This window comes from Scyliorhinus canicula, chromosome 3 (genome assembly GCF_902713615.1).
Source record: "Scyliorhinus canicula chromosome 3, sScyCan1.1, whole genome shotgun sequence".
Classification (NCBI taxonomy): Eukaryota; Metazoa; Chordata; class Chondrichthyes; order Carcharhiniformes; family Scyliorhinidae; genus Scyliorhinus; species Scyliorhinus canicula.
The window spans coordinates 102,742,335-102,768,943 of NC_052148.1; the positions used below are offsets into that span (position 1 = coordinate 102,742,335).

Below are 26,609 nucleotides of genomic sequence, written 5' to 3' on the forward strand. Positions count from 1 at the left end.
CTCAGTTGGCCTCCCGAATTAGCCAAGTGTTTATCCACAGGACACCCAATGGAGCTGCTGACTGATGTTGCTATATCTGACATTAATGGTGCACCCCCTGCAGAGAAGAAGACCAAAAATACTGGATATCCACATGACTGACTAATAAAGGACATCCTTATTTTGAGTTCTAACAGCTGAATGTCCTTGTCAGAATTATAGATCTAAATATGGTGAAGGGCATGTTTGTTTTTTGTTTCTAAGTATTATTGATAGGTTTTCTATCATACTGCTGGAAGAAACCACAGCAGTGGAATTGGAGCATTCCACTGTTTTCACATCACGAAGCAGCTGACAGGCTCACCAGTCTCAGCGTTTCACGTGAAGTTGTGACAACTTCATGTTTTTCAGTTGACTAGTCAGAAAGAGTAAGACAAATTCTTAACCAAGGGCACAAAAATGTTCTTGGCGTGAATAAAGCACGATTCACTGATGTAAACTGAACAGGTGCATGCTCAGTCATCTTCATTAGAGCTCAGGGTGTTTCAATCATTGTCGGTGCTCTCTTGTATGCTGAAAAAGATAGGCTGAAAACTCAGAATTCCAGATAGGCAAAGGTTTCTCTTTTCCAGCAACATACAATTTTCAGAAGTACATAGTTTGAAGTTTACGTGTGGAAAAAATGTCATTATTTTTCACACTTTCTAGTGCAGGGGTGGGCAAACTTTTCCATGCAAGGGCCACATTCAGAAATTCACAATTCACAAAGGGCCGCATAGTATATTAAGTAAAATAATTACTTCACCCGGTTATGATTCTGGGCGCCTCATATAGAACATAGAACAGTACAGCACACAACAGGCCCTTCGGCCCTCGACGTTGTGCCGAGCAATGATCACCCTACTCAAGTCAACGTATCCACCCTATACCAGTAAGTAACCCAACAGCCCCCACCCATTAACCTTAAAAAAAAATTTTTTTTTAAAAAAAATTTTAAATTTTTTTTTTTTTTTTAAATGACTTGGTGGGCCGCAGAAATACCTTTGGCGGGCCGCATGCGGCCCGCGGGCCGTAGTTTGCCCACCCCTGTTCTAGTGACTTTAATGATGGGTGCAATGCTACCACTCTAGCTTTGATGCAGTTTTGTATGTGATCAATGTGAAAGTGGCAGAGAGTTCCAGAGTCCAAGCATACTCTGATTCTGGAACAAATTAAAGCACACAAGTATGGGAGAGGTTGGTGCTTGCCACTCATCTCTAAAATCCTTGTTTTGTACCACCACATCCCTGAGCACAAAGTTTAGCTTGACACCCTCCCTATACAGTGCGATTTCTCATCCTGTGCTTTTAACCTCTCACACAACATCCCTCTCTTTGTTGAATTCATTGCTCACCTGACTTTCACAAGCTTCTCCGTCCACTTGAAGTTGCCAGCCATATTCCCATTACCCCTCTTCTTAACAAATTCCTGGGGTTCTACAGGAAGATATCTTTTGCTTTCCAAGTACTCTAAAGAGGATGGCGAGGTTTAAGGGATGGACCTCTGGAAGGTGAGGGTTGAAGGGAAAGGTACACATAAGATCAGGGGAGCAGTATATTGAGGACTGAGTTGTACGAGTTGAGGAAATTAGAGAAGGGGTGGGGGGGGGGGAAGAGACCATCTAATAATTTTTTTAACACAAATAAGAATTTAAAATTGGGGACATTGCGGATTGTAGGCCAATGTAAGTTCATGAAAATAAGGGCACTGGGTGAAGAGACTGTGTGTAAAACAGGATAGTTGGGCTGAAGTTTTAGTTTGGGTCGAAGGCCAGAAGGTTTTTATATCCACTGGGACAGAAATGACAAAAGCATGCATGAGGATTTGAACAATAGTTGGGAGGAGGGGGAAATCATATGTCAGCAATATTGCAGAGAATGGTATGGATAGACTCATGGTCAAATTGATCCTGTGTTCATCACTTGACCAGGCAATGAAAATAAGAAATAGGAGTGATTTTGCCCCTTGAAACCTGCTCCACCATTCAGCCAGATCATGGCTGATCAGATTGTGGCATTAATTCCGCTTTCATGCCTGCCTTCCATAATTCTCGACTATTAAGGATCAAAAATGTATCCAGCTCAACCTTAAATATGTTCAATGACCCAACCTCCACTATTTTCTGCGAAAGGGACTTTCCAAGATTAACGACCCTCCGGGTGGAGAAATTCCTTATAGAAATCATAGAATAAAAATCATAGAATCCCTACAATGTAGAAGGAGGCCATTTAGCCCATTGAGTGTGCACTGGCCCTTGCTCAGATAGAGCCCCTACCTAGCCCAAACCCCCCGCAACCCCACCTAACCTTTGGGCAATATTAAAATGGTCAATTTGCCTAACCTGCACATCTTTGGACTATGGGAGGAAACCGGAGCACCCACAGAAAACCCACACAGACACGGGAGAAAGTGCAACTCCACACAGACAGTAACCCGAGGTCAAAATGGAACCCGGGTCCCTGGTGCTGTGAAACAACAGTGCTTACCACTGTGCCGCCCAATCTCCTCATCACCATCTTAAATGGGCGACCTGATTCATACAATCGTAAGAAATGAAAGGAGTAGGCCATTTGGCCAACCAGGCCAAATCTGCTCTGCCATTCGATAACATCATGACTAATCTGATTGTGGCCTAATCGCCACTACCCATCTGTTCCTCATAACACTTGACTGTCCTGTCAACCAAAAACCTGCCCATACAAAATCATAACTCAGCCTTGAATATAGCCAATGAACCAGCCTCCAGTGATGTCTACAGAAGAGAATTCCAAAGACTGAGGCTCCAAGAGAAGAAATTCCATCTCATCCCTGTCTTGAATGGGAGACCACTAATTTTGAAACTCTGTCCACTGCTTCTAGATTCACCCGCAAGGTGAGCCACCCTGTCAGATCCAGTCTGACATATTCCCTCAGGATTTCTTATGTTTTAATAAGATCACCCCTAATTCTTCTGAACTCCAACGGGTATAGGTCTAGCCCATTTACCTTGTATCCACTTCGGCAGCAATAATAATAATCTTTATTGTCACAAGTAGGCTTACATTAGGACTGCTGTGAAAAGCCCCAGCCACATTCCGGCACCTGTTCGGGTACACTGAGGGAGAATTCAGAATGTCCAAATTACCTAACAGCGCATCTTTCGGGACTCGTGGCAGGAAACCTGAGCACCCGGAGGAAACCCATGCAGACACAGGGAGAACGTGCAGACTCCACATAGACAGTGGCCCAAGCCAGGAATCGAACCTGGGAGCCTGAAGCTGTGAAGCAACAATGTTAACCACTGTGCTACCGTGCTGTCCCAGGAAGGCAGATTATTATTGAATGGGTGTACATTGAGAGAGATGGATACTCAGTGAGACCTTGCTGTCTTTGTGCATTAGTCGCTGAAAATAAGCGTGCAGATACAGCAGGCAGTAAAGAAGGCAAATGGTGGCAGACTTCTGGTTGCGGCTATGCGGAGCTAAGCCGCACGTTCGGCAGCTCCCGCTTTAAGAGGACTTGTGGGCTCTTTTAAGGGCCCCAAACGGCGCTGATTCGACGATTCCCGGTGGATAAAGGGGTCTGGAGCAAAACCTCCTGGGATTTATGGTGCGGACTCGAAGTGGGGCGAGGAGAAAAATGGCAGCAGCTCCCCTGGAAAAGCGGGGGAAGGTGGACAAAATGGCGGCCGGTGGAGCCCCTGAGGAGTGGAGGCAGTGGGCTGAGGAGCAGCAGGCGGCCCTTCTGCGCTATTTCACGGAGCTGAAAGGGAAGTTGTTGGAATCCCTGAAGGTGACGACGGGTAAGCTGCTGGAGACCCAGACAACCCAGGGTGCAGCGATACTGGAGTTGCAGCAGCAGGCCTCTGAGCGCGAGGAGGAGGTTTCGGCCCTCGTGGGGAAGGTGGAAATACACGAGGCACTTCATAAAAAGTGGCAAGATCGGTTCGAGGAGATGGAGCTACGGTCATGGAGGAAGAACCTGCGGATCCTGGGCCTCGAGGAGGGGCTGGAGGGGTCGGACCTGCCGGCCTATGTAGCCGTGATGTTGAACTCGCTGGTGGGGGCAGGATCCTTCCATCTGCCCCTGGAGCTGGAGGGGGCCCACAGAGTGCTGGCCAGGCGGCCTAAGGCGAATGAACCCCCGCGGGCGGTGCTGGTGCGGTTCCATCGGTTCAGTGTCCGGGAGTGTGTTCTCCGATGGGCGAAGAAGGTGAGGAGTAGTAAGTGGGAGAATTCGGTTGTGCGTATCTACCAGGACTGGAGTGCGGAGGTCGCCAAGCGGAGAGCCGGGTTTAACCGGACGAAGGCGGTGCTCCATGGAAAGCAGGTGAAGTTCGGCATGTTGCCGCCTGCGCGCCTGTGGGTCACCTACAAGGACCGGCATCACTACTTTGAGTCCCCGGAGGAAGCGTGGGCCTTTGTGCAGGCTGAAAAGCTGGACTCGAACTAGAGATTGGGGGCTGTGGGAGTTTTTCTATTTCTGTACCATTGCTTATGCTGTAGCGGGTTATTCTGTTTGTTTCTGTTTTTTCTCTCGCTTTCGGACGATGTGGGTTATGGTTTTGTGTTCTAAGGGGGGTACTGGGGTTTGTGGTTGATCTGTGTCTTTGTTTGTACGGAGTTGGTGGTTGGGTTGGGACTGCGGTTTGGGAGCTGCGTTGGTGGGGTGGGGCAGTGTGGAAGCGCGGGCTTTTCTCTGGTCTCCCGCGCTGCGGGACGAGGGGGTGGAGCTGGTGGCGAGGGGCGTGGTTATTAGACCGGGTTTCCCGCGCTGAAGCGGTGCCAAGGAGCTGATGCAGGGGAGGAGGGGGGACCTCATATCGGGAGGGGTCGGAGTTAGAGCGGGAGCTGCCGGGGTCAGCTGGCTCACGGGAGTACAATGGAGGGAGAGTCACAGCTAGGAGGGGTCCTAGCCTGGGGTGGGGAGATACCGGGTTGCTGCTGGATTGGCCAGGGAGGAGTTGGTGCGGGTTGGGGGGGTTGGGGTGAGGTTCTATCGCCTTGGGAAACGGGCCGAATGGGTGCTAGCCAGGGGCGAGCAGTCGATGGGCTATGGCTATTCGAGAGGTGCCCCCTGATTCGGCTGATTACGTGGCACATGAGGGGGTTGAATGGGCCGGTTAAGCGGGCCCGGGTGTTTTCGCATCTGAAGGGGCTGAAGGTGGACGTGGCCATGCTCCAGGAGACCCACCTGAAGGTGGCGGACCAGGTCCGTCTGAGGAAGGGGTGGGTGGGGCAGGTTTTCTACTCTGGGCACGACTCGAAGAACCGGGGCGTGGCGATCCTGGTGGGGAAGAGGGTGGCGTTTGAGGCGTCTGAGATTGTGGCTGATATTGGCGGCAGATATGTGATGGTGAGCGGTAAGCTGCAGGGGGAGAGGGTGGTGTTGGTTAATGTGTACGCCCCAAATTGGGATGATGCTGGTTTCATGAGGCGTATGTTGGGCCGCATTCCTGGCCTGGAGGTGGGGGGCTTGATCATGGGGGGGGACTTCAATACGGTGCTGGATCCCCTACTGGATCGTTCTAGTTCAAGGACAGGCAGGAGGCCGGCGGCGGCCAAGGTGTTGAGGGGGTTTATGGACCAGATGGGAGGAGTGGATCCCTGGAGGTTCGGGAGGCCGAGGGCTCGGGAGTAGTCTTTTTTTCTCCCATGTGCACAGGGTTTATTCCCGCATTGATTTCTTTGTTTTGAGTAGGGGACTGGTCCCGAGGGTGGAGGAGGCCGAGTATTCGGCTATTGCGATTTCGGACCATGCTCCGCATTGGGTGGATCTGGAGATGGGGGAGGTGCGGGACCAGCGCCCGCTTTGGTGTCTGGACGTGGGGTTGTTGGCTGATGAGGAGGTGTGTAGGACGGTTCGGGGATGTATTGCGAGGTACCTTGAGGTCAGTGATACTGGGGAGGTCCAGGTGGGGATGGTGTGGGAGGCTCTGAAGGCAGTGATTAGGGGGGGCTGATCTCCATCCGAGCCCATAGGGAGAGGAGGGAGAGACTGGTGGAGGAGCTGTTGAGTATGGATAGGAGGTACGCGGAGGCCCCGGAGGAGGGATTGCTGGGGGAGCGGCGTAGCTTGCAGGCCAAGTTTGATTTATTGACCACCAGAAAGGTGTAGACACAGTGGAGGAATGCGCAGGGAGCGGCCTATGAGTATGGAGAGAAGGCGAGCAGGATGCTGGCGCACCAGCTTCGTAAGTGGGACGCGGCTAGGGAGATTGGTGGAGTGAAGGATAGAGATGGGAATGTGGTGCGGCAGGGGGCAGAGGTCAATGAGGTCTTTAGGGACTTCTATAGGGAACTGTACCGGTCGGAGCCGCCGGCGGTGGGGAGGGGGAATGGAGAGTTTTTTGGACAGGCTCCGATTTCCAAGGGTGCAGGAGGAGCAGGTGGAGGAGCTGGTCAGTGGGATTGGCCACATGCAGTCGGGGAAGGCGCCGGGACCGGATGGGTTCCCGGTTGAATTTTATAAGAAGTATGCGGACCTGCTGGGCCCCCTGTTGGATAGGACCTTCAACGAGGCATGGGAGGGGGGTGTTCTGCCCCCGACGATGTCTCGGGTGCTAATCTCCCTGATCCTGAAGCGTGATAAGGACCCCTTGCAGTGCGGATCATACAGGCCGATTTCATTGCTAAATGTAGATGCCAAGTTGCTGGCGAAGATCTTGGCCACTAGAATAGAGGGCTGGGTGCCGGGGGTGGTACATGAAGATCAGACGGGTTTTGTGAAGGGGAGGCAGCTGAACACTAACGTGCGAAGGCTGCTAAATGTGATAATGATGCCGGCAGCAGAAGGAGAGGCGGAGATTGTGGTGGCATTGGATGCGGAGAAGGCCTTTGACAGGGTTGAGTGGGGGTACTTGTGGGAGGTGTTGGAGAGGTTCGTGTTTGGGGTGGGGTTTATTTAATGGGTGAGGTTGCTGTACGAGGCCCTGATGGCGAGTGTAGCGACAAATGGGAGGAGGTCCGAGTACTTCAGGCTCCAACGTGGGACGAGGCAGGGGTGCCCCCTGTCCCCCTTGCTTTTTGCGCTGGCAATTGAGCCTCTTGCCATGGCTCTCAGGGAGTCGAGGAGGTGGAGGGGTTTGGTGCGAGGTGGGGAGGAGCACCGAGTGTCGCTGTATGCGGACGACTTGCTGCTGTATGTAGCAGACCGGGTGGGGGGGAATGCCGGAGGTGATGGAGATTCTTGCTGAGTTCGGGAGTTTCTCGGGATATAAATTGAACCTGGGCAAGAGTGAGCTGTTTGTCGTACACCTGGGAGATCAGGAGGAGGGGATTGGTAGGCTCCCGCTAAAGACGGCAGTGAGGAGTTTTAGGTACCTGGGGGTTCAGGTGGCTGGGAGACTCTGCACAAGCTCAATTTTACTAGGTTGGTGGAGCAGATGGAGGAGGAATTTAAAAGGTGGGACATGCTGCCGCTGTCATTGGCGGGTAGAGTTCAGCCCGTTAAAATGACGGTGCTCCCGAGGTTTTTGTTTTTGTTTCAGTGCCTCCCCAATTTTGTTCCGAGGGCCTTTTTTAGGAGGGTGAACAGCAGCATTCTGGGATTTGTTTGGGCGCACGGGACTCCGAGGGTAAGGAGGGTCTTTTTGGAGCGGGGCAGGGATAGAGGGGGGCTGGCGCTGCCCAACCTCTCTGGGTACTATTGGGCGGCTAACGTCTCGATGGTACGTAAGTGGGTAATGGATGGGGACGGGGCAGCATGGAAACTGATGGAGATGGCGTCCTGTGGAGGCACTGGTAACGGCGCCGCTGCCGCTCCCTCCAACGAGGTACACTACGAGCCCGGTGGTGGCGGCTACCCTCAAAATTTGGGGGCAGTGGAGGCGACACGGGGGAAGTGGGGGGCTCGGTGGAGGCCCCGCTGCGGGGGAACCACCGGTTTGTCCCAGGGAACATGGATGGCGGGTTCTTGGGGTGGCACAGAGCGGGCATTAGGAAGTTGGGAGACCTGTTTATCGACGGGAGGTTCGCGAGCCTTGGTGAACTGGAGGAGAAGTTTGAGTTCCCCCCAGGGAATATGTTCAGGTACCTTCTGGTCAGGGCGTTTGCTAGGCGACAGGTGGAGGGGTTCCCTTTGCTGCCCCCGCGGGGGGTAAGGGATAGGGTGCTTTCAGGGGTGTGGGTCGGGGATGGGAAAGTGTCTGACATCTGCCAGGTAATGCAGGAGATGGGGGAGGCGTCGGTAGAGGTGCTGAAGGCTAAGTGGGAGGTGGAGCTGGGGGAACAGATTGAGGAGGGGACATGGGCGGATGCCCTGGAGAGGGTGAACTCCTCCTCTTCATGTGCGAGGCTTAGTCTCATCCAGTTCAAGGTGCTGCACTGGGCCCACATGTCCGGATCTAGGATGAGTAGGTTCTTTGGGGGTGAAGACAGGTGCGTCAGGTGTTCGGGGAGTCCAGCGAACCATGCCCATATGTTCTGGGCATGCCCGGCACTGGAGGAGTTCTGGAAGGGGGTGGCGAGGACGGTGTCGAGGGTGGTGGGATCCAGGGTCAAGCCAGGCTGGGGACTCGCGATATTTGGGGTTGGGGTGGAGCCGGGAGTGCAGGAGGCGAAAGAGGCCGATGTCTTGGCCTTTGCGTCCCTAGTAGCCCGGTGGAGGATCTTGCTGCAGTGGAAAGATGCGAGACCTCCGAGCGTGGAGACCTGGATTAATGACATGGCGGGATTCATTCAGCTGGAGAGGGTCAAATTCGCCGAGGGGGTCGGTACAAGGGTTCTTTAGGAGGTGGCAACCTTTCCTCGACTTTCTGACTCAATGATAAGGTACTAGTCAGCAGCAGCAGCAACCCGGGGGGGAGGGGGGGAAAGGGGGGTGGGTTTCTAGGGGGATCGTGTTTAAGTTAATTTGCTTATTGTTAATTTATTTTGTTGTTTATTGGGTGGGGGGGGAGTTTGTTATATGCGTTGTTACGGGTGCTGCGGATGTTTATTACTATTATTGTTATTATTGTTTTGTTGATATATATTTTTCAAAAAATTCCAATAAAAATTATTTAAAAAAAAGAAGGCAAATGGTATGTTGTTCATAGCGAGAGGATTTGAGTATAGGAATAAGTACGTTTTACTGCAATTATATATGGTGTTGGCACACCTGGAGTTTTGTGTCCTTAACTGAGGAAGGATGTTCTTGCAATGGAGAGAGTGCAGCGAAGGTTTGCCAGGCTGATTCCTGGGATAGCAGGACTGTCATATGAGGAGAGACTAAGTCGGTTAGACTTGTATTCATTGGCGCTTAGAAGTGTGAGGGGGGATCTAATAGAAACTTAGAAAATTCTAACAGGGTTAGACGGCAATTCAGAAAGTATGTTCCCAATGGTGGGAGAGTCTAGAGCTAGGGTTAGGATTGAGGTGAGGAGAAGTTTCTTCATCCAGTGAATGCTGAATCTGTGGAATTCACTGACACAGAAAGTAGTTGAAGCAAAAATGTTGTGTGCTTTCAAGAAAGAGTTAGGTATAGCTCTTGGGGCTAAAGGGATCAAGGGATATGGGGGGGGGGGGGGCGGAGAGGTGAGAGATGGGTTCAGGGTATTTAATTTGATGATCAGCCATGATCATAATGAATGGCGGAGCAAGCTCGATGGGCTGAATGGCCTCCTCCTGCTTCTATTTTCTATGTATGTTTCTATGTATAACAAAGAGGCTAAGAGAGTGTGAAACATAAGGTGATTAATTCAACAGAGAAAACGTATTGCAGAGGAATAGTTAATTTTAGTTAAGGAACTAAAATTTGAAAAATCCTTGGAACCTGATGGGCTACATCCTAGAGTTCTTTAAATAAAAGTAGCTGCTGAGTTAGTGGATGTATTTTTTTAAATGTTCCAAAATTTCACAGGTTTTGGATGGTCACAGCAAAATTGAAGGTAGGAAATGCTATATAATGAAAGAGAGAGTAAACAGGCCAGTTGTCCCAACTTCAGTCTTTGGGAAAGTGCTGGAATCTTTTTTTCATGACGTCTTAACAATCCACTGAATCAGAGTATGATCAGACAAAGTCTGTATGGTTTTAAAAACATGAAATCATGTTTAACAAATATATTTAATTTTTTTTAGGACATAACCAATTGGATAGGTATGGGCAACCAGTATCTAGTATATGTGGGTTTTGAATAGACATTTGATAAGGGGTCCCCAGAAGGTTAGTACACAAGTTAAGGGCTCACGGGGTTGGGGTAATATACTAGCACAGAGGATTGGTAAATGGACAGGAAGTGGATTTGTGATAAACAGGGTATTTTAAGTTGGCAGGCTATGACACGTGGTGTGCCAGAATGATCCGTGCTAGGGCCACAGCTATTTACAATTATGTAGATGTGACTGAGAGAAATATATCCATATTAGCTGCCAATACAAAGTTAGGTGAGAATGTAAGCTGTGAGAAAGCAGATAAGACTAGACTTTGCAAAAATAATGAAAATACAGAACTAAATGCTTTGTGTCTGAATCCGTGTAGCTTTCATAACAAAATAGATGAAATATTAGCTGAAATAGAAATAAATATTTATGATCTGTTACCCATTTCAGAGACATGGTTGCAAGATGCCAGAGTCTGGGACCTGAATATTCAAGGATAATTGACATGTCGGAAGGTCAGGAAGCTAGGAGAAGGTGGAGGGTAGCTCTGTTAAATAAGGATTACATTGACATTAGTATAGTAGAGAGAGATGACCTTATTTCTAAGGAGAAAAATGTCAAATCTGTGTGGATAGGGATAAGAAGTAGCAAAGGTAAGAAGTCACTTGTAGGAGTAGTTTGTAGATTGAACAGTAACTGGACTGTATATTCCTACGGTAAGTAGGAATAAGTAATGGGTGTTTTTGAGAAAGGTACGGTGGTAATCATGAGTGCTTTTAATCTACATGTAGATTAAATGCATCAGTTTGGCAAAAATCACTGGGAAGATAACTTTATAGTGTTCTCAGTAGTGCAGCAAATTCTGGAGCCAAGAGCAGGCTATTCTAGATCTGATGTGCAAGGTGACGAGGTACACCTAGGTTGTAGTGATCATAACATAATTGAACTTTGGGTACAGTTTGAAGGAGAAAAGAGTGGGTCTAAGACAAGTGTTTGAAATATAAGTAAGTGCAGGGAAAAAGCTGGCTAAAGTGAACTCGAATATTCGGTTAAAGGATAAGTCAGTAGAGATGCAGTGGCATACATTTAAGGTGATATTTTATAACATTCAGCAAAGATACATTTCACTGGGAAAGAAAGACGTGGAAGCATAAACCATCCTTGGCTAACTAAGAAAGTATAGTAAGATAGTATCAAATTCAAAGAAAAAATTGTGAATATCATGGGTTAAAAGACTGGGCAGAATATTTTTTAAAAAGCAAAGAATCACTAAGAAATTAGAGAATGAGAGAAAACTAGATAGAAATATTTTTTTAAAGTATGATTTTTCACAGGTATTTAAAAAGGAAAAGAGCATTGGTCTTCTGGAGAGCGAGTCTGGGGAATTCATAATGGAAAATGAGGAAATGGCAATACATTGAGCAGATATTTTATGGCTGTCTTCATTGTAGAAAACTCAAATAACACCTCAGAAATAATTGTGAAAGGGAAGGAGGAACTTAAAACAATTACATTCACCAAGGAGAAATTTCTTTACATGTTGTGAATCTTTGGAATTCTCAACCCCTAGGGCTGTGGAAGCTCAGTCATTCAGTATATTTAATGTAGGGATTGATAGATTACTGATTAACAATAATGTAAAGGGTTATAGGGAATTGTGTGGGTAAAAGGCATTGAAGTATCCAATCGCCCCTGACCATATTGAATGTCGAAGCAGGCTTGATGGGCTGAATGGCCTGCGCCTGTTCCCATGTTCCTACCGGGAAAGGGTACAGAGAAAATTATGAGAGCTAAAGGCTAACAGGTCCACAGGTCCTGATGGACTATATCGGGTTTTAAGAGAAATGGCTGCTGAAATATGCGTTGGTTTTAATTTTTGAAAATTACCTAGATTCTGGAAAGGTCCCATCAGATTCAAAAATAGCAAATATAAATCCCAAAAAGAAAGGAAGAAAACAAAAAACAGGCTATTTTAGGCTTGTTAGCCTAACATTTGTCAAAATGAAAATGTTGGAATCTATTACGAAGGAGAATACAGCAGAGCATGTAGAAAATCACAAGCAGAGTCAACATGGTTTTCTGAAAGGGAAATCATGTTTGAGAAATTTATTAGAGTTCTTTGAGGAGGTAACCAGCAACATGGATAAAGGGGAACTTGTAGATGTGGCATACTTGGATTTCCAGAAGACATTTGACAAGATGCCATGTGAAAGGTCATTGCACAGAATGGTGTAGAGGAGAACATGTTAGCATGATAGAGGATTGACTATCTATCAGGAAATGGAGACAATCCATAAATGGGCCATTTTCAAGTTGGCAAGATTTAACAAGTAGAGTGCCATAGGGATCAGTGCTGGCATCTCAATTATTTGCAATCTATACCAATAACTTGGATGAAGAGACTAAATGTATTGTTCCTAAATTTGCTGATGACACAACTTAGATGGGATATGAAGACGATGTAAGGAGTCTGCAAAGGAATATAGAGAGAATAGATAGTGAGTGGGCAAAAATTTGGCAGATGGAGTATAATGTCGGAAAATGTGAACTTGTCCACTTTGACAGGGAGAATGTTAAAGCTGTATCCTATTAACACAGAGAGTGATTACAGAACTCTGCAGTACAGAGGGATCTGGATGCATAGAAGTTAGAATGCAGGTACAGCACATGATTAGGAAGCCAAATGGAATGTTGTCATTTATTACAAAGGGAATAGAATGTAAAAATAGGGGAATTTTGCTACAGTTATACAAAGCATTTATGAGACCATGTCTAAAGTACAGTGTACACTTTTGTCTCCTTATTTAAGAAAGGACATAATTTAATTTGAAGCATTCCAGAGACGGTTCAATCGATTGATTCCTGGGACAAAGGGATTATGTTATGACAAGGAAAGGTTGTACAAGTTGGACTTTATCATTCAGAATTCAGAAGAATTAAATGTGATCGTATTAAAACATATAAGGTCATGAGGGGACTTGACACGGTGTATGCGGAAAGGATGTGGGGAGAGACTAGAGCAAGAGAACACGGTGTATGGATAAGGGGTCTCCCACTTAAGATGGAGATGAGAAGAATTATTTTCTTTGAGGGTCGTTAGCCTGTTGAATTATTTCCCCCAGAGAGAGATGGAGGCCAGGTCATCGTATTTCAAGGCAGAGTTAGATAGATTCTTGGCTAACAGGGAGGGAAAGGGTATAGGGAGTATGCAAGAAAGTTGAGTTGAGACCGCAAGCAGATCAGCCATAAACTTCTCAAATGGCAGAGCAGACAAAAAGAGCTGTCTGTCCTACTCCTCCTAGTTCACAGTAATGGTGACACAGTGGTTAACACTGCTGCCACACAGCGTCAGGGACCCAGGTTCAATTCTGACCTTGGATGACTCTCTCTGTGCAGTTTGCACGTTCTCCCCGAGTCTGTGTGGATTTCCTCCAGGTGCTCCAATTTCTTCCACAGTCCAGAGATGTGCAAGTTAGGTGGATTGGCCGTGCCAAATTGCTCCACAGTCCAAAGATGGGCAGGTTAGGTTGGGTTACAGGGATAGGGTGCGGGTGTGGGCCTGGATAGAGTGCTCTTTCAGAGTGTCAGTGCAGACTCGATGGGCCGAATGGCTTCATTCGGGACTGAATGGAATCTATGGACATAGAGGTTGCAAAGAGACATAGTCAGGTGAAATGATTGGCAGCAGTATGACAGATTGAGTATGATGTGGGGGAAGTGTGATGTTTGACTTCACTGTGCCATGGTACACGTGACAATAAACAAAATGCGAATAGAAATGCAGAATAATTTTTAAAACGGCATGAAACTTGTAAATGTTGATGTTCAGAGAGACTTAGGTGTACATGTGTAAGGAATACAAAGATATCACGCAGTACATTGAGCCATTCGAACGGAAAATGTTCTGTTGTTCTTCATTGCAAGGGGATTGGAGTACAGGCATTTGCAATTGTACAGAGCTTTAGTTGAGACCACACTTGGAGTACTATGTGTGATTTTGGTATCCGTACCTAAAGGAGGATATATTTGTCCGAGAAGGAATTCAACAGAATTTACTCGACTTGATTTCTGTCTGAGTGGGTTGTCGTATTATTGCCTAGCATCCAAATCAGACTGTAATGTCTGGACCCTTTGCCTGAACACTGGAGGCATCAACAGCACAGAGGCAGCAGCCAACAATCAAACACCCAAGAGCTGGGCCTCTGCACTGGGGACATCCCCAAGACCTGAGGGTGTGTGGATCAGAGAGGGAACCTGCGCCCGGTCTAGGAAATGTTCCCGGCAGGCGTCTGGTGACCAGGGGCCCATGCTGTGGCCGGGATGTGTGTGTACAGCACGGAGCTCCCCTGCATAACCAGCTCGTTGGCACCTTTTGAGATGGCAGGGAATGCAAGGGTGGGGGAGGCTCAGGGGACCGAGGATGCTGGGGTGGAAGCCCTAATTTATTGTCGGTCTCCCACCCTCTCCAAATCCTTAGAGATATCACATGATAGATAATATTGTGGACCCTGCAGCAGCTGCCCTCGTTGTGGCAGTGGCGGCCAGACGCCGGAGAAGGTGGGGGCAGCAGCATCAACAGAGATTCGAGGCATCAGTCCATGTGGAGGGGCCACCCTACGCCCTGACCACTTGGCCGCCCATCTGGCAAGGGAGGGACCCAGAGAGGGAGGCCGGATATGACCCAAGGTGTACAGGCGTTGCTGGTTGTTTGAGGAGATGTTGGACAGCGTGTGCCGCTGGAAGCTCCACTTCAACAAGGGGAAGGTGCGGCACCTATACTTTGTCCTTGAGAACTTGGCACCACGTGGAGGACAAGGAGGATACCCGCTTCCAGTGGCCCTCAAGTTCACCGCAGCCCTGAACTTTTACGCCTTGGGCTCAAACTGGTACTTGTGTGGCATATACCAATCTACAGCCCACAAGTAGAGTGACATGGCAGCACAATAGTTAGCACTGTTGCTTTACAGCTCCAGGGTCCCAGGTTCGATTCCCGGCTTGGGTCACTGTCTGTGCGGAGTTTGCATTTTTTCCCTGTGTCTGCATGGGTTTCCTCTGGGTGCTCAGGTTTCCTCCCACAGTTCAAAGATATACAGTTTAGGTGGATTGGCCATGCCAAATTGCCCTTAGTGTCCAAAAAGGTGGGGTGGGGTTACTGGATTACGGGGATAGGGTCGGGGTGTGGGCTTGGGCCGGGTGCTCTTTCCACGGGCCGGTGCAGACTTGATGGGCCGATTGGCCTCCTTCTGCACTGTAAATTCTATGATGATTCTATAAAGTTCATCCGTGAAGTCAGCTAACTATATACACTTTGACCCGGACCAGGCCTATCAAGATGTCTGGGCAGCAGGGTTCTCTGTCTTCGCCAGGATGCCCCAGATACAGGGGGTAATAGATGGCACACCTGCCATCTTGCAGTGCCCTCTCAGTGATCCTCAATCTTCTTAGCCTTCCATGCTCTGCCACTATGTCTGGATGTGTCCCCAAGTTGCACATCAGAGTGGAGGCAGCCTGCTGCTGACCATGCCCTGTGACTTTTGATGGCGGGTCTGGGGCCAGAGGTCCCTGGCTGACTTGCCGGTGACGCATGCCTCACCATGCCACCCTGTTCCATCCGCTGATCCCAAGACGTGCTGTTATCAATAGCGTGGGGACTCGGGAGAGCTGTGATCACCATTGTCTCCCTGTAGGGAGGCTCCAGGTTGGCGTCCAGCGCTTCCTCCTCCCTGTCAGTGCCTGTACGGTCCTGGAGGTCACTTTGGGTCAGAGGGGCAGCTAGAATGAGCTCCACAGGCCTCTGCGGCAACTGACTCTGTCAGCCCTGGTGACTCCCCAGTGTCTGCACCATGGTGTCGATGCTTTCAGCGATTCTTCTCATAACTAGGCCAAGTTCTGCAGTGCCTCGCCAATGTCCACGTGAGCCTGGGACAAGGTCCTCGGCAACTGGGACATGCACCTGAGCGTCTTGGCAAAGTCCACCTGAAGCTGGGACATGACCGGGACATGATATCGAGGCCCTCAGCCAAGGCCGTCACTGACTGAACAATGCCTTGGACACCCCCACTCATGACGCTGACGTTGTGCACCAGGCTTTCCGCTGCAGTTGCCTCCGCAAGCAGTGTTGGCCTCGGTGCCATCTCCTGTGCCCGTAGCCTTTGGCACTCTTCCAGTCGGCTATGGACCCGCTGGAGTGTTGCTGACATTCCTCTCTGAATCTCACGGCCGCACACCAGCATCTGCATCAGCTCTGGGATAACCTGCTCTAGAAGGTCGACACCAGACTGGGACCCAGCTGGGTCTTGGATGCAGCTGACCTATAACAAAAGGAACATGTTCAAGCCTTGTATGTTTTTTGAATTACTTGGGAGCTTGTGAAGTCTAAACTTCCCCATTGCTTTTCCCATGCCATACCTTGCCCAATCAGAGACGGCATGCCAACCAAATAGCACCCCTTTTCTTTTGTATATGACATTCCAGCATTTGTCCTGATGGCTGAAAGATGAAAAGCTTTGGCAACATGTCTCTCTTTTCAGTAACGCAACCAAGTAACTGAAGGCCATATCGTTTTTGCATTTTCCTTTCCATAACACTTATTTTCTTCACACACCTGACTGGATGCAATTTTCTTGTCACTGAAATAACTCCCAGAACGGGGAGAATTGTAGATTTAGAAGCATTTACTCAGCCTTTTACCTTAATTTCTGGTTAGTCAAGGGCATATATTCATTGTTCGATAAACTAAAATGCTTCACTTTGCCTCTAATTTGTTCTCTGTTTTCTTTAATTGCAGAGCTTGGTTCTGAAAATGTAAGGACTTGTTTCCAGATTATAAATGCTTACATTTTCTTGACCTCTTCAGAATTTTTACAGGTAATTATAAATATTTTCTCTTAAACAATCACTTTGTTCCACTATTGATACAATTTCATGCCATAATCGGTTTTCAAATATTTCCTTGTAGTATTAATGGTGTTACTTCAGTTCCTCCATTTTGCCAAGCTTGTTTGTTTTTTTGATAAGAACATAAGAAACAGGAACAGGAGTACTTCGACCCTGCTCTGCTATTTAATGCGATCATGGCTGGTCTTCTACTTCAACACGAGTCCTGCACTACCCCACATCCCTTGATGTTTTTAATATCAATCTCAGTCTTGGACATACTCAATGACTGAGCCTCCACAGCCCTCTGGGGAGAGAGTTCCAAGGATTCACCAAAGATTTAAGTGAAGAAATTTCTCCTCATCTCAACCCTGAATGTCCTGTCCCTTCTGAGACTGTGTTCCCTGGTTCTAAGCCTTCCCAGCCAGGGGAAACATCCTTCATCCATTTACTCTGTCGAGTCCTCTCAGAATTTTGCATGATTGAATGAGATCACCTCTTCTAAACTCCAGAGACGATTGGCCCTGCCTGTTTACGCTTTCCTCATAGGACAATCCCTCCATCCCAGATTTTAGTTTGGTAAACCTTTGTGGCACTCCCTCGATGGCAGGTATAGGTTTCCTGAGGCAAGGAGACCAAAACTGTACTCATAGTTTTGTCTCACTAAGGCATTATATGATTGCCATAAGATAGCTTTATTCCGATACTCAAATCCTCTTAATTACTTGCATGTTAACTTTCAGTGACTTATGAACAAAGACATTCAAATCCCTTTAAAAGCCAACACTTCCCAGCCTCACCATTTGAGAAATACTCAACATTTCTGTTTTTTTGACAGAGGATAAGCTCTAATTTCTTCACCTTATATTCCATCTGCCAAATTTTTGCCCACTTACCTAGCCTCTCCAAATCACCTTGAAGTATCTTTGCATCCTCTACACAACTCGCACTTCCACCTCGTTTGGTGTCATCTGCAAACTTGGGAATATTACATTTAATCCCCACACCCAAATATTGTGAATAGCTGGGGCCCAAACACTGATCCTTGCCGTACCCAACTGTCATATTCAGCCTTTGTGAACTTTGAAACTTCTGAAGCTAACATGTGACTAGCTGCAACCATCTCCTTAGTTCAGCAATTGTCTATTTTGAAAAGCACACAAAAAAATGACTTTATAAAGTAGTCCAACTGACAAAAATATATATATATATATATGACACCTCTTTAATCAACAGGGATGTTCCTGACTTTTCCCAGCTTCCTGTCCTTCCTGAATATCATGTACCCTTATTCAGGTCCTAGCTTTGGTTTCTTGTTAGCTTACTGGAAATGGAAAATTCACATAAATGGATCTTTTTGTGGTTCGGAGGATGTAAGGAGTGGTGTGCCACAGGGATCAATGTTGGGATCTCAACATTTATAATTTATATAAATGACTTGGATGAAGGGACCCATGGTGGAGTTGCAAAATCTGCTGACAACACAAAGTTAGATGGGGAAGTAAATTGTGAAGACGACATAGGGAGGCTACAAGGGTCTGGCAGGTGGAGGAAAATGTGAAATGGTCCATTTTGCAGGAAGAGTAAAAAAAGAAGCTTATTATCAAAATGGTGAGAGATTACAGAGCCCTGAGATTCAGAGGATCCTAGTGTCCTAGTGCATGAATCACAAAAGGTGAGTATACAGGTACATCAAGTAATCAGGAAAGTTAATTAAATGTTGTTGCTTATTGTGAGAGGCATTGATTATAAAAGTAGGAACTTTTGAACTCTTTCGCAATAGGTGGTGGAAGCAGAGTCTTTGAATATTTTTTACGGCAGAGCTAAAGGTAAAAGGTTATTGCGGTAGGCATTAATGTGGGCTTGAGGTTACAATCCGATCAGCCATGAACTTACTGAATGACGGAGCAGGTTTGAAAGGCTGAGTGACTTGCTCCTAATTCGTGGGCCGAAATGTATGTAGTCACATCTTTCAAATATCCATTAGGCCAAACATATGAATTTCCATTTGAGCTGACAAGTTGCAGGTATTCAGATGCAAACTCTGGCCCTATCTGCTGACACCATGTTAAGTTTGCAGTCATTGTCCCGTCCTGCCATACTCTGATTTTCATTACCATCATTGCTACCTTGATCTATTGCCATGTAATTTCTCTTTCATTTACTTAATTTTTGCCCACATAATTTCTTCCCCACCCACTGTTTTCTTTAAAGCCCTCACTATTATGCGACTATTAGGGGCAGCATGGTAGCATAGTGGTTAGCATAATTACTTCACAGCTCCAGGGTCCCAGGTTCGATTCCCGGCTTGGGTCACTGTCTGTGCGGAGTCTGCACGTTCTACCCGTGTCTGCGTGAGTTTCCTGCAGGTGCTCCGGTTTCCTCCCACAGTCCAAAGACGTGCAGGTTAGGTGGATTGGCCATGCTAAATTGCCCTTAGTGTCCAAAATTGCCCTTAATGTTGGGTGGGGTTACTGGGTTATGGGGATGGAGTGGAGGTGTGGGCTTGGTTAGCGTGCTCTTTCCACGAGCCGGTGCTGACTCGATGGGCTGAATGGCCTCCTTCTGCACTGTAAATTCTATGAAATTCTATGACTCGCTATAACATTGGACCCAGTAGACTTCATGTCAAATCTGTCCCAGCGGTAGAGCTGCAAAGTTCCCCAGTCCTGCTGCCAGTGCCCCACGAACTGGAACCCACTGCTCCACATCAGTCTTTGAGCTGTGCATTCATCATTTGAATCTTATTTACGTTCTCGTTCTGGGTGAGTGTGCTTTACACTCAATTTGACTCTGTTTCGTTCCTTAGCTCTAGAGTCGCCAGGTATCGTTAAGATACCGTCACAAGGTTCAAGTTCAGACCAATAACTCAATACACCAGTTAGTAAGTTCAAACAAGACACGTTTATTATAATAGTTATCTACTAATTATGCATATAAAACTACAAGACTAGGCTAATCCTACCACTAACAGGCCAATACTTATCTGGAATAAGGGAACTGCCGGATCAGGGAACAACGTCCTCTTGCTTTGTCCTGGATCCGCAGGCTTCCAGTCGGTGTGGACTAAAGGGGTCAGGAGTGTCTACTCTCGTAGCGTGTGTTGTATGACACTTACTTGATGGCGGCTGCTGACCAGGCCTCTCCTTCTCAAGGTCTTCTGCTGCAATGGTGTTCTGCTGGGAGGGCTGGCTGGTCATGGAGAGGCTGGCTAAGAGAGCGAATCAGTTCTGTGACCTAACTTTTATAGGTCCCAGGGGCTTTGCATCCTTCAGGGAAGACCCTCTATAAACCTGCAATCGATTGGGTCTCTTCCCAATCGATTGATTTGAATTTCCCCAATAACGGGGCTGTCCTTCAATCACCGGACGGTTCCTTCCCCCTTATTGGTGTCCTTTGTCTTAGACTCCACTGGCGCCGGAATGTCTGGCCTTCCATAGAATGTTTAACTGTTGTGTCCATTGTGCCTGGGAATCACCGTAAATCGCTTCATTAATATGCGCAGCTTGTTAGTTACAATTCTGTCGGGTTCCTGTGGCAGCTAGAATACAGGGGATTCTGCAGACTGCTGGTTTCTTTGCCAATGTCCATTTTACCCTGCAATCTTTGCGTTCTTCCATTTTGTGTGAGAAAGTGGCCAACCCAGGTGGCTACACGCTCCACCAATTTGCACATGGCTCAGGTAATAGTCCAGCGATTACCTTTGCTGTTCTACCTTTTAGTATAGCTCCTCATACTTGTATGCAGAACCCTTTCCCTAGTGTTACCTTTGGCTCTGGTACCTATCTCTCATGATAACTGGATCCTCCCTTCCCACTGCAGGGTTCTCTCCAGCCTTGAGTCATATATCCCAAACCCTGGCACTGGGAAAGGGACAAGGTCCTCTAGATTCTCATTCTCGGCTACAGAGAACTGTGACTATCTCCCTGACTATACTGTCCCTGGTTGGGGGTCGGTTTAGCTCACTTGGCTAGATAGCTGGTTCGTATTACAGAGCAAGGCCAGCAGCTGAGGTTATTCATGAAGGTCCGCCTTCTCAGCCTTGTCCCTCGCCTGAGGTGTGGTGATCCTCGGGTTCAAATCATCACTAGTCAGCTGTCCCCCCTCAAAGGGGAAAGCAGACGATGGTAACCTGGGACTATGGTGACTTTACCTGTACCTTTACAGTCCCTTACTGCCACTACATTGCTTTTAATTTCCCCACTTGAATTGTTTCCCGTACCATGATGCCATGGGCAGCCTGCTAATCTACACTGCAGCACTCGCTTTTGTCCATACCAGCTGCAAGAACCTCAAGCTTGTAGCTCAATTACAAGCCTTACAACTCCAGGTTAAAGTCCAACAGGTTTGTTTTGAATCACTAGATTTCAGAGCGCAGCTCCTTCCTCAGGTGAATGTATATGACATCTACAGCCCTTCCCTCATCAATTAACTTTGTCACTTCCTCAGAGAATTCTATTAGGTTTGTAAGACATGACCTTCCCTGCACAAAACCATGCTGCCTATCACTGATAAGTCTATTTTCTTCCAAATGTGAATAGATCCTATCCCTCAGTATCTTCTCCAACAGTTTGCCTACCACTGACGTCAAGCTCACAGGTCTATAATTCCCTGCCCCCCCCCCCAAAAACTCGAGGAGTCTTATTCGCCCACACAAAGCCCATAATGATCCTACTCACCCGCTTAAAATGGTCTTAGGGATGATGATGGGAAGGCATTGAAAGACAAACAAAAATCTGGGGAGGTCAGTCATTTTCAGGGTCTGCACCCTCCCTGCCACTGACAGCGTGAGCATGTCCCACCTTTTGAAGTTCCCTTCCATCAAGTTAACCTTTAAAAACATACAGTGAACATCTTAGCAACCATTAATTCAAATACAACCCCCAAAGAATACAACACTAAGTAATCGTAAGCTGTCCTTTTAACACAGAAGCGACATTCTCATGACACCATCATACAGAGATTAATCAGTTTTGTATGTGATGGAACAGAACTTTCAACAGAAGCAGAGTAGGTGTGGTCAGGTGACCAACCTGGGCCACAGCTCCTTGGTAGTGCCTGCTAGGCAGACGTTAAAGCAGCAGACTGAGCTAATCAGCTCAGCAAGGCAAGATAAACATGTTCAGCAAGCGAGAGGCTTGGGTCACGTGGCATTACCTCACCGCTAGGCCTTCAACAAAAGGTCTGCAATTTGGCTTGATGGGGCAGCACAGTGGCTCATTGGTTAGCACTGTTGCCTCATAGTGTTGAGGACCTGGGTTCGATCCTGGCCCCGTGTCACTGTAGGTGTGGAGTTTGCATATCCTCCCCTAGTCTGCCTGGGTCTCACCCCCACAACCCAAAGATGTGCAGGGTAGGTCGACTGGCCACGCTAAATTGCCCCTTAATTGGTTAAAAAAGAATTGGGCACTCTAAATTTATATTAAAATTTGGCTTGGTCTTCAAGACTGGCATTGTGGGTTAAAAGGAATACTTGAGCGACAATTGTCTCGGTATACATTCTGTCTCCACTGGCAAGCCTGGGTTATCAAATACAGAAATGCTTTTGATGTACCTCCCTTTGAAGTTAGCTGTGCAGTCCCCAGGTGATCATTAGTAGTTCATCCTGAAACTGCAAAGTGGTTTCTTATATTCTGGGGTCACAGACGATGGAGTTTCAGCCGTTCTATGGATCTTTGATCAAATTTTTACATTTTTGAAGTAACCATGAGGATATCTATATATATTTAATAAAATATGCAGTGCGAGATCTAGGTCCTTCACATTAATCTTGAGATTCATGAAGCTATAGAATCTACTCCATTCCACCGCTTTTTGCTGTTCATCTCCGACGTCTTGTCATTAATGAGCACTCATTGGCCTCTCTCCAGGAACATCAAACATTTCTACCTGATCTGCCCAGTTAATAGTGCTTGTATTTCAGGTTTCTTGAGTTTAAAGCATCAACAGTGCACTTTGAATCTCAAAAAAATAATGTTCTGCTGTCGGTTCCAGGACAAGCTCAGAAAACACCTGTTGCTATTTACCTACTGAAGTTTACCTACAGTCAAACTCAAATAGAACGTTAGCATAGATGGGACAGATGAACTATCTAGAATGTGGGTAAAATTAGAGTTTTTGTACTCAGTATGGAGTGTGCTTCTCATCTGGACTGAGATTGTATGCAACACATTTGGTGCAGTTCCTTCAGTCCATCATTTGTGCCTTTATGGGTAAACATGCTGTGACCCAGAATTGAAATGTGCAAGTCCAAGACTTATTGAGTAGTTTTCATGGAGGACTTTAATTAGCTAAACATAGACTGGGATAGCAGCGGTGTAAAGGACAGGGAAGAGCAAGGGTGCCCGGGGTGTGTTCAGGAAAATTTTATACAGCAGTTTGCTTTCGGTTCAACAAAGGAGGCGGCGGCACTGTTGGACCTGGTTCTTGGGAATGAGGAGGGTCAAGTGTAAGTAACGGAACATTTAAGAGATAGTGATCGTTGTATCAATTTGTTTAGGTTGGCTATGGAAAATTTGATCTTCTGCCAGCCCCCCACGTTTTTGATAAGACCCAGTTCGGGACTTTTGTTGAAGTAGACAAAGTTGAGATTCAAAACACTTGTTCAGTGGAAAAAAAAACACACTTCCACAGGTTTGAATAAACAAAAGTAATACTACACAAGGTCAGTGAGATGAAAACAATTTACAATATCTATCTTTGAATCGCAGAATTGTTACAGCGCAGAAGGAGGCCCTTTTGCCTCATTGTGTCTGCGCTGGCTCTCCGAATGAGGTAACCCACCTCGTTCCAATCTTTTGCCTTATCCCCATCACCCTGCCCATTCTTTCTTTTTGGATGTCATCCTAATTCTGGCATGGCAGCACAGTGGTTAGCATTGTTGTTTCACAGCTCCATAGACCCGGGTTCGTATCCCGGCTTAGGTCACTGTCTGTGCGGAGTCTGCACGTCCTTCCCGTGTCTGCGTGGGTTTCATCCAGGTACTCTGGTTTCCTCCCACAAGTCGCAAAAGGCATGCTTCTTCGGCGAATTGAACATTCTCTGAATTCTCCCTCTGTGTACCCGAACAGGCAGCGTAGTATGACGACTAGGGGATTTTCACAGTAATTTTCTTGCAGTGTTAATATAAGCCTACTTGTGACATTAATATAGATTATTTATTATTCCCTTTTGAATACTTTAATTGAACCTGCCTGCACCACACTCAGGCAGAGCATTCCCTAACCACTTGCTGCGTGAAAAGGTTTTATTGCCTATCACTGTGCTTCTTTTACTAATTATTTTAAATCTTCGTCCTCTCATTCTTGATCCTTTCATTGAATGAGAACAGTGTCTCCCTATCTACTCTATCGATATCCCTCATGATTTTGTATGCCTCTAAAAAATCTCCTTGAGTCTTCTTTCAGGAAACCGGTCCTAACTTCTCCAACCTATCTTAATAACTGAAATTCCTCATCCCAGCAAACATTCGTGTGACCTTTCCTGCATCCTCTCCAATGCCTTCACATCCTTCCTAAAGTTTGCCACACAGAACTGGATATAATTTTCCAGTTGATGCCTTCGACATACCCTCCTTGCTCTTCATAGAATCGTAGCATTTACAGTGCAGAAGGATGCCTTTCGGCCCATCCGGTCTGCACCAGCTCTCGGAAAGAGCACCCTACTTAAGACCATACCTCCACCCATCCCCGTAACCCAGTAACCCCACCTAACCTAAGGGCAATTTAGCATGGCCAATCTATCTAACCTGCACATCTTTCCACTGTGGGAGGAAACCGGAGCACCCGGAGGAAACCCATGCAGACACGGGGAGACCGTGCAGATTCCGCACAGACAGTGACCCAAGCCGGGAATCGAACATGGGACCCTAGAGCTGTGAAGCACCTATGCTACTGTGTTGCCCAAGTGCCTCTTTGCCTCTTCTACCCTATGTCCCTATTAATAAACATAGGATACTATATGTTTTTTTAAATCAATCTCTCAACCTGTCTTGTCATCTTCAATAAGTTATGGACATAGTCTCTCTGCTCCTGCACCCACTTTAAAGTTGTACCCCAGTTTCATACTGTCTCTATTTTCTTTCTACCATAATGAATCACTTCACATTTCTCTCCATTTAACCTCTTCTGCCACCATGTCTATCTATTCACCACCTTGTCTATGTTCTTTCGATGTTCAGCACCATCTTCCTCACTGTTCACAATGCTTCTGAGTTTTGTATCATATGCAAACTTTGAAATTTTGCCTTGTACACCAAGATCTAAGTCATTAATATATATCAGGAAAAGCAAGGATCCCCGCACCAATCCCTGGGGAACCCCACTATAAACCCCTTTCTAGCCGAAAAACACCCGTTAACCACTATTCTGTTTCTTGCAGCTCAGCCAATTCTGTATCCATGTTGCTACTTTCCCTTTTACTCCATGAACTGTAATTTTGCTCAAATGCCTGTTCTGCAGCACAGTGTCAAACACCTTTTGGCAGTCCATGTACAGCATTGGATTTATCAAACCACCCTGCTGCCTTTTCTAAAAACTCCATGTTCGTTAAACATGATTTTCCCTTAACAATCCGTGCTGGTTTTCCTTAATTAACCCACATCTGTCTATGTGACTATGACAAAATCCAATCCAAATTATTGTTTCTATCAGTTTCCCTGCCACTGAAAATGAACTGACTGGCCAGTCATTGCTGGGTTTCTCCTTGCATCCTTTTTTGAACAAAGGTGTAATGTTTGCAATTCTCCAGTTTTCTGGAACCACTCGAGCCTAAAAAAGATAATGACCATTGCCTCTGCAATTTCCGCATTCTCGTCTCGCAGTGTACTTGGTGTAACTCAGCTGGTCGCAATGCCGTAACAATTTAAGTACAGATAACTTATCCAATATCTCTTTTTCAAATTTAAACCCTTCTAACCTCTGGTTAATTTCATTAATCATATGATGAAGAAAGGGTGAATTTGAAACGTTACGACAGATTTATTTTGAAGACAACAGCGTGATGCACAAATTTCTCTTGCTTCCCCCAACCCAGTGTGAATTGCTTTTATACTCTTGCAGTGATTCCCTAATCTTTTCCAAATTGGGGCCAGCTGCTCTGAATTGCCACAGCAGTAGTGATAACGGATTTGTTGGTTAGAGGAACAGACATTGTTTCTGTTGTCTCCTTGGTGCGAGGGTCAAGGATGTGGTGGCTGGACATTCTTCTGGGAGAGGATAATCGCTCAGAGATTGTGATCCATATTGGTACCAATTACTTGGCTAGGAAAGGGGATGAGGTTCTGGAAGCAGATTTCAGCGAGCTAGGAAGGAGATTGAAAAACAGGACCTCGCAAGCAGTAATCTCAGGATTATGCCCAATCTCAAGTGCTATTGAGCATGGAAATAGGAGAATTGAGCAATTAAACACATGGCTGGAAAGTTCGTGCAGGAGGAAGAGCATCTGATTTCTGAGGCATTAGGAACGGTTCTGGGAAGATGGGACCTGAATAGGGCTGGGATAAATATCAGGTGTGATTGAATGGCCTCGTCGTGCCTGACTCGGTGATGTGACGTGGCCGTTAAATCTCACAAGGGGCCTCTCGGGACTTCGATATTTGGAACACCGTCAGATCTCGTGAGATTTCATGATCTGGATCTCGCACTCACTGGCCAAGAT

The 26,609-nt window shown here is 46.8% G+C and overlaps 1 protein-coding gene across 2 annotated transcripts in view; it reads left to right on the forward strand.

The window, feature by feature from the left end:
* Positions 1-26,609, forward strand: part of ipo11 (importin 11) — a 712,587-nt gene that overhangs the window by 398,221 nt on the left and 287,757 nt on the right. For both annotated transcript variants that reach the window (XM_038791006.1, XM_038791005.1), the window contains exon 23: positions 16,864-16,943. In XM_038791006.1, the coding sequence (XP_038646934.1) occupies positions 16,864-16,943 (80 nt within the window). The remainder of the gene's footprint in view (positions 1-16,863; positions 16,944-26,609) is intronic.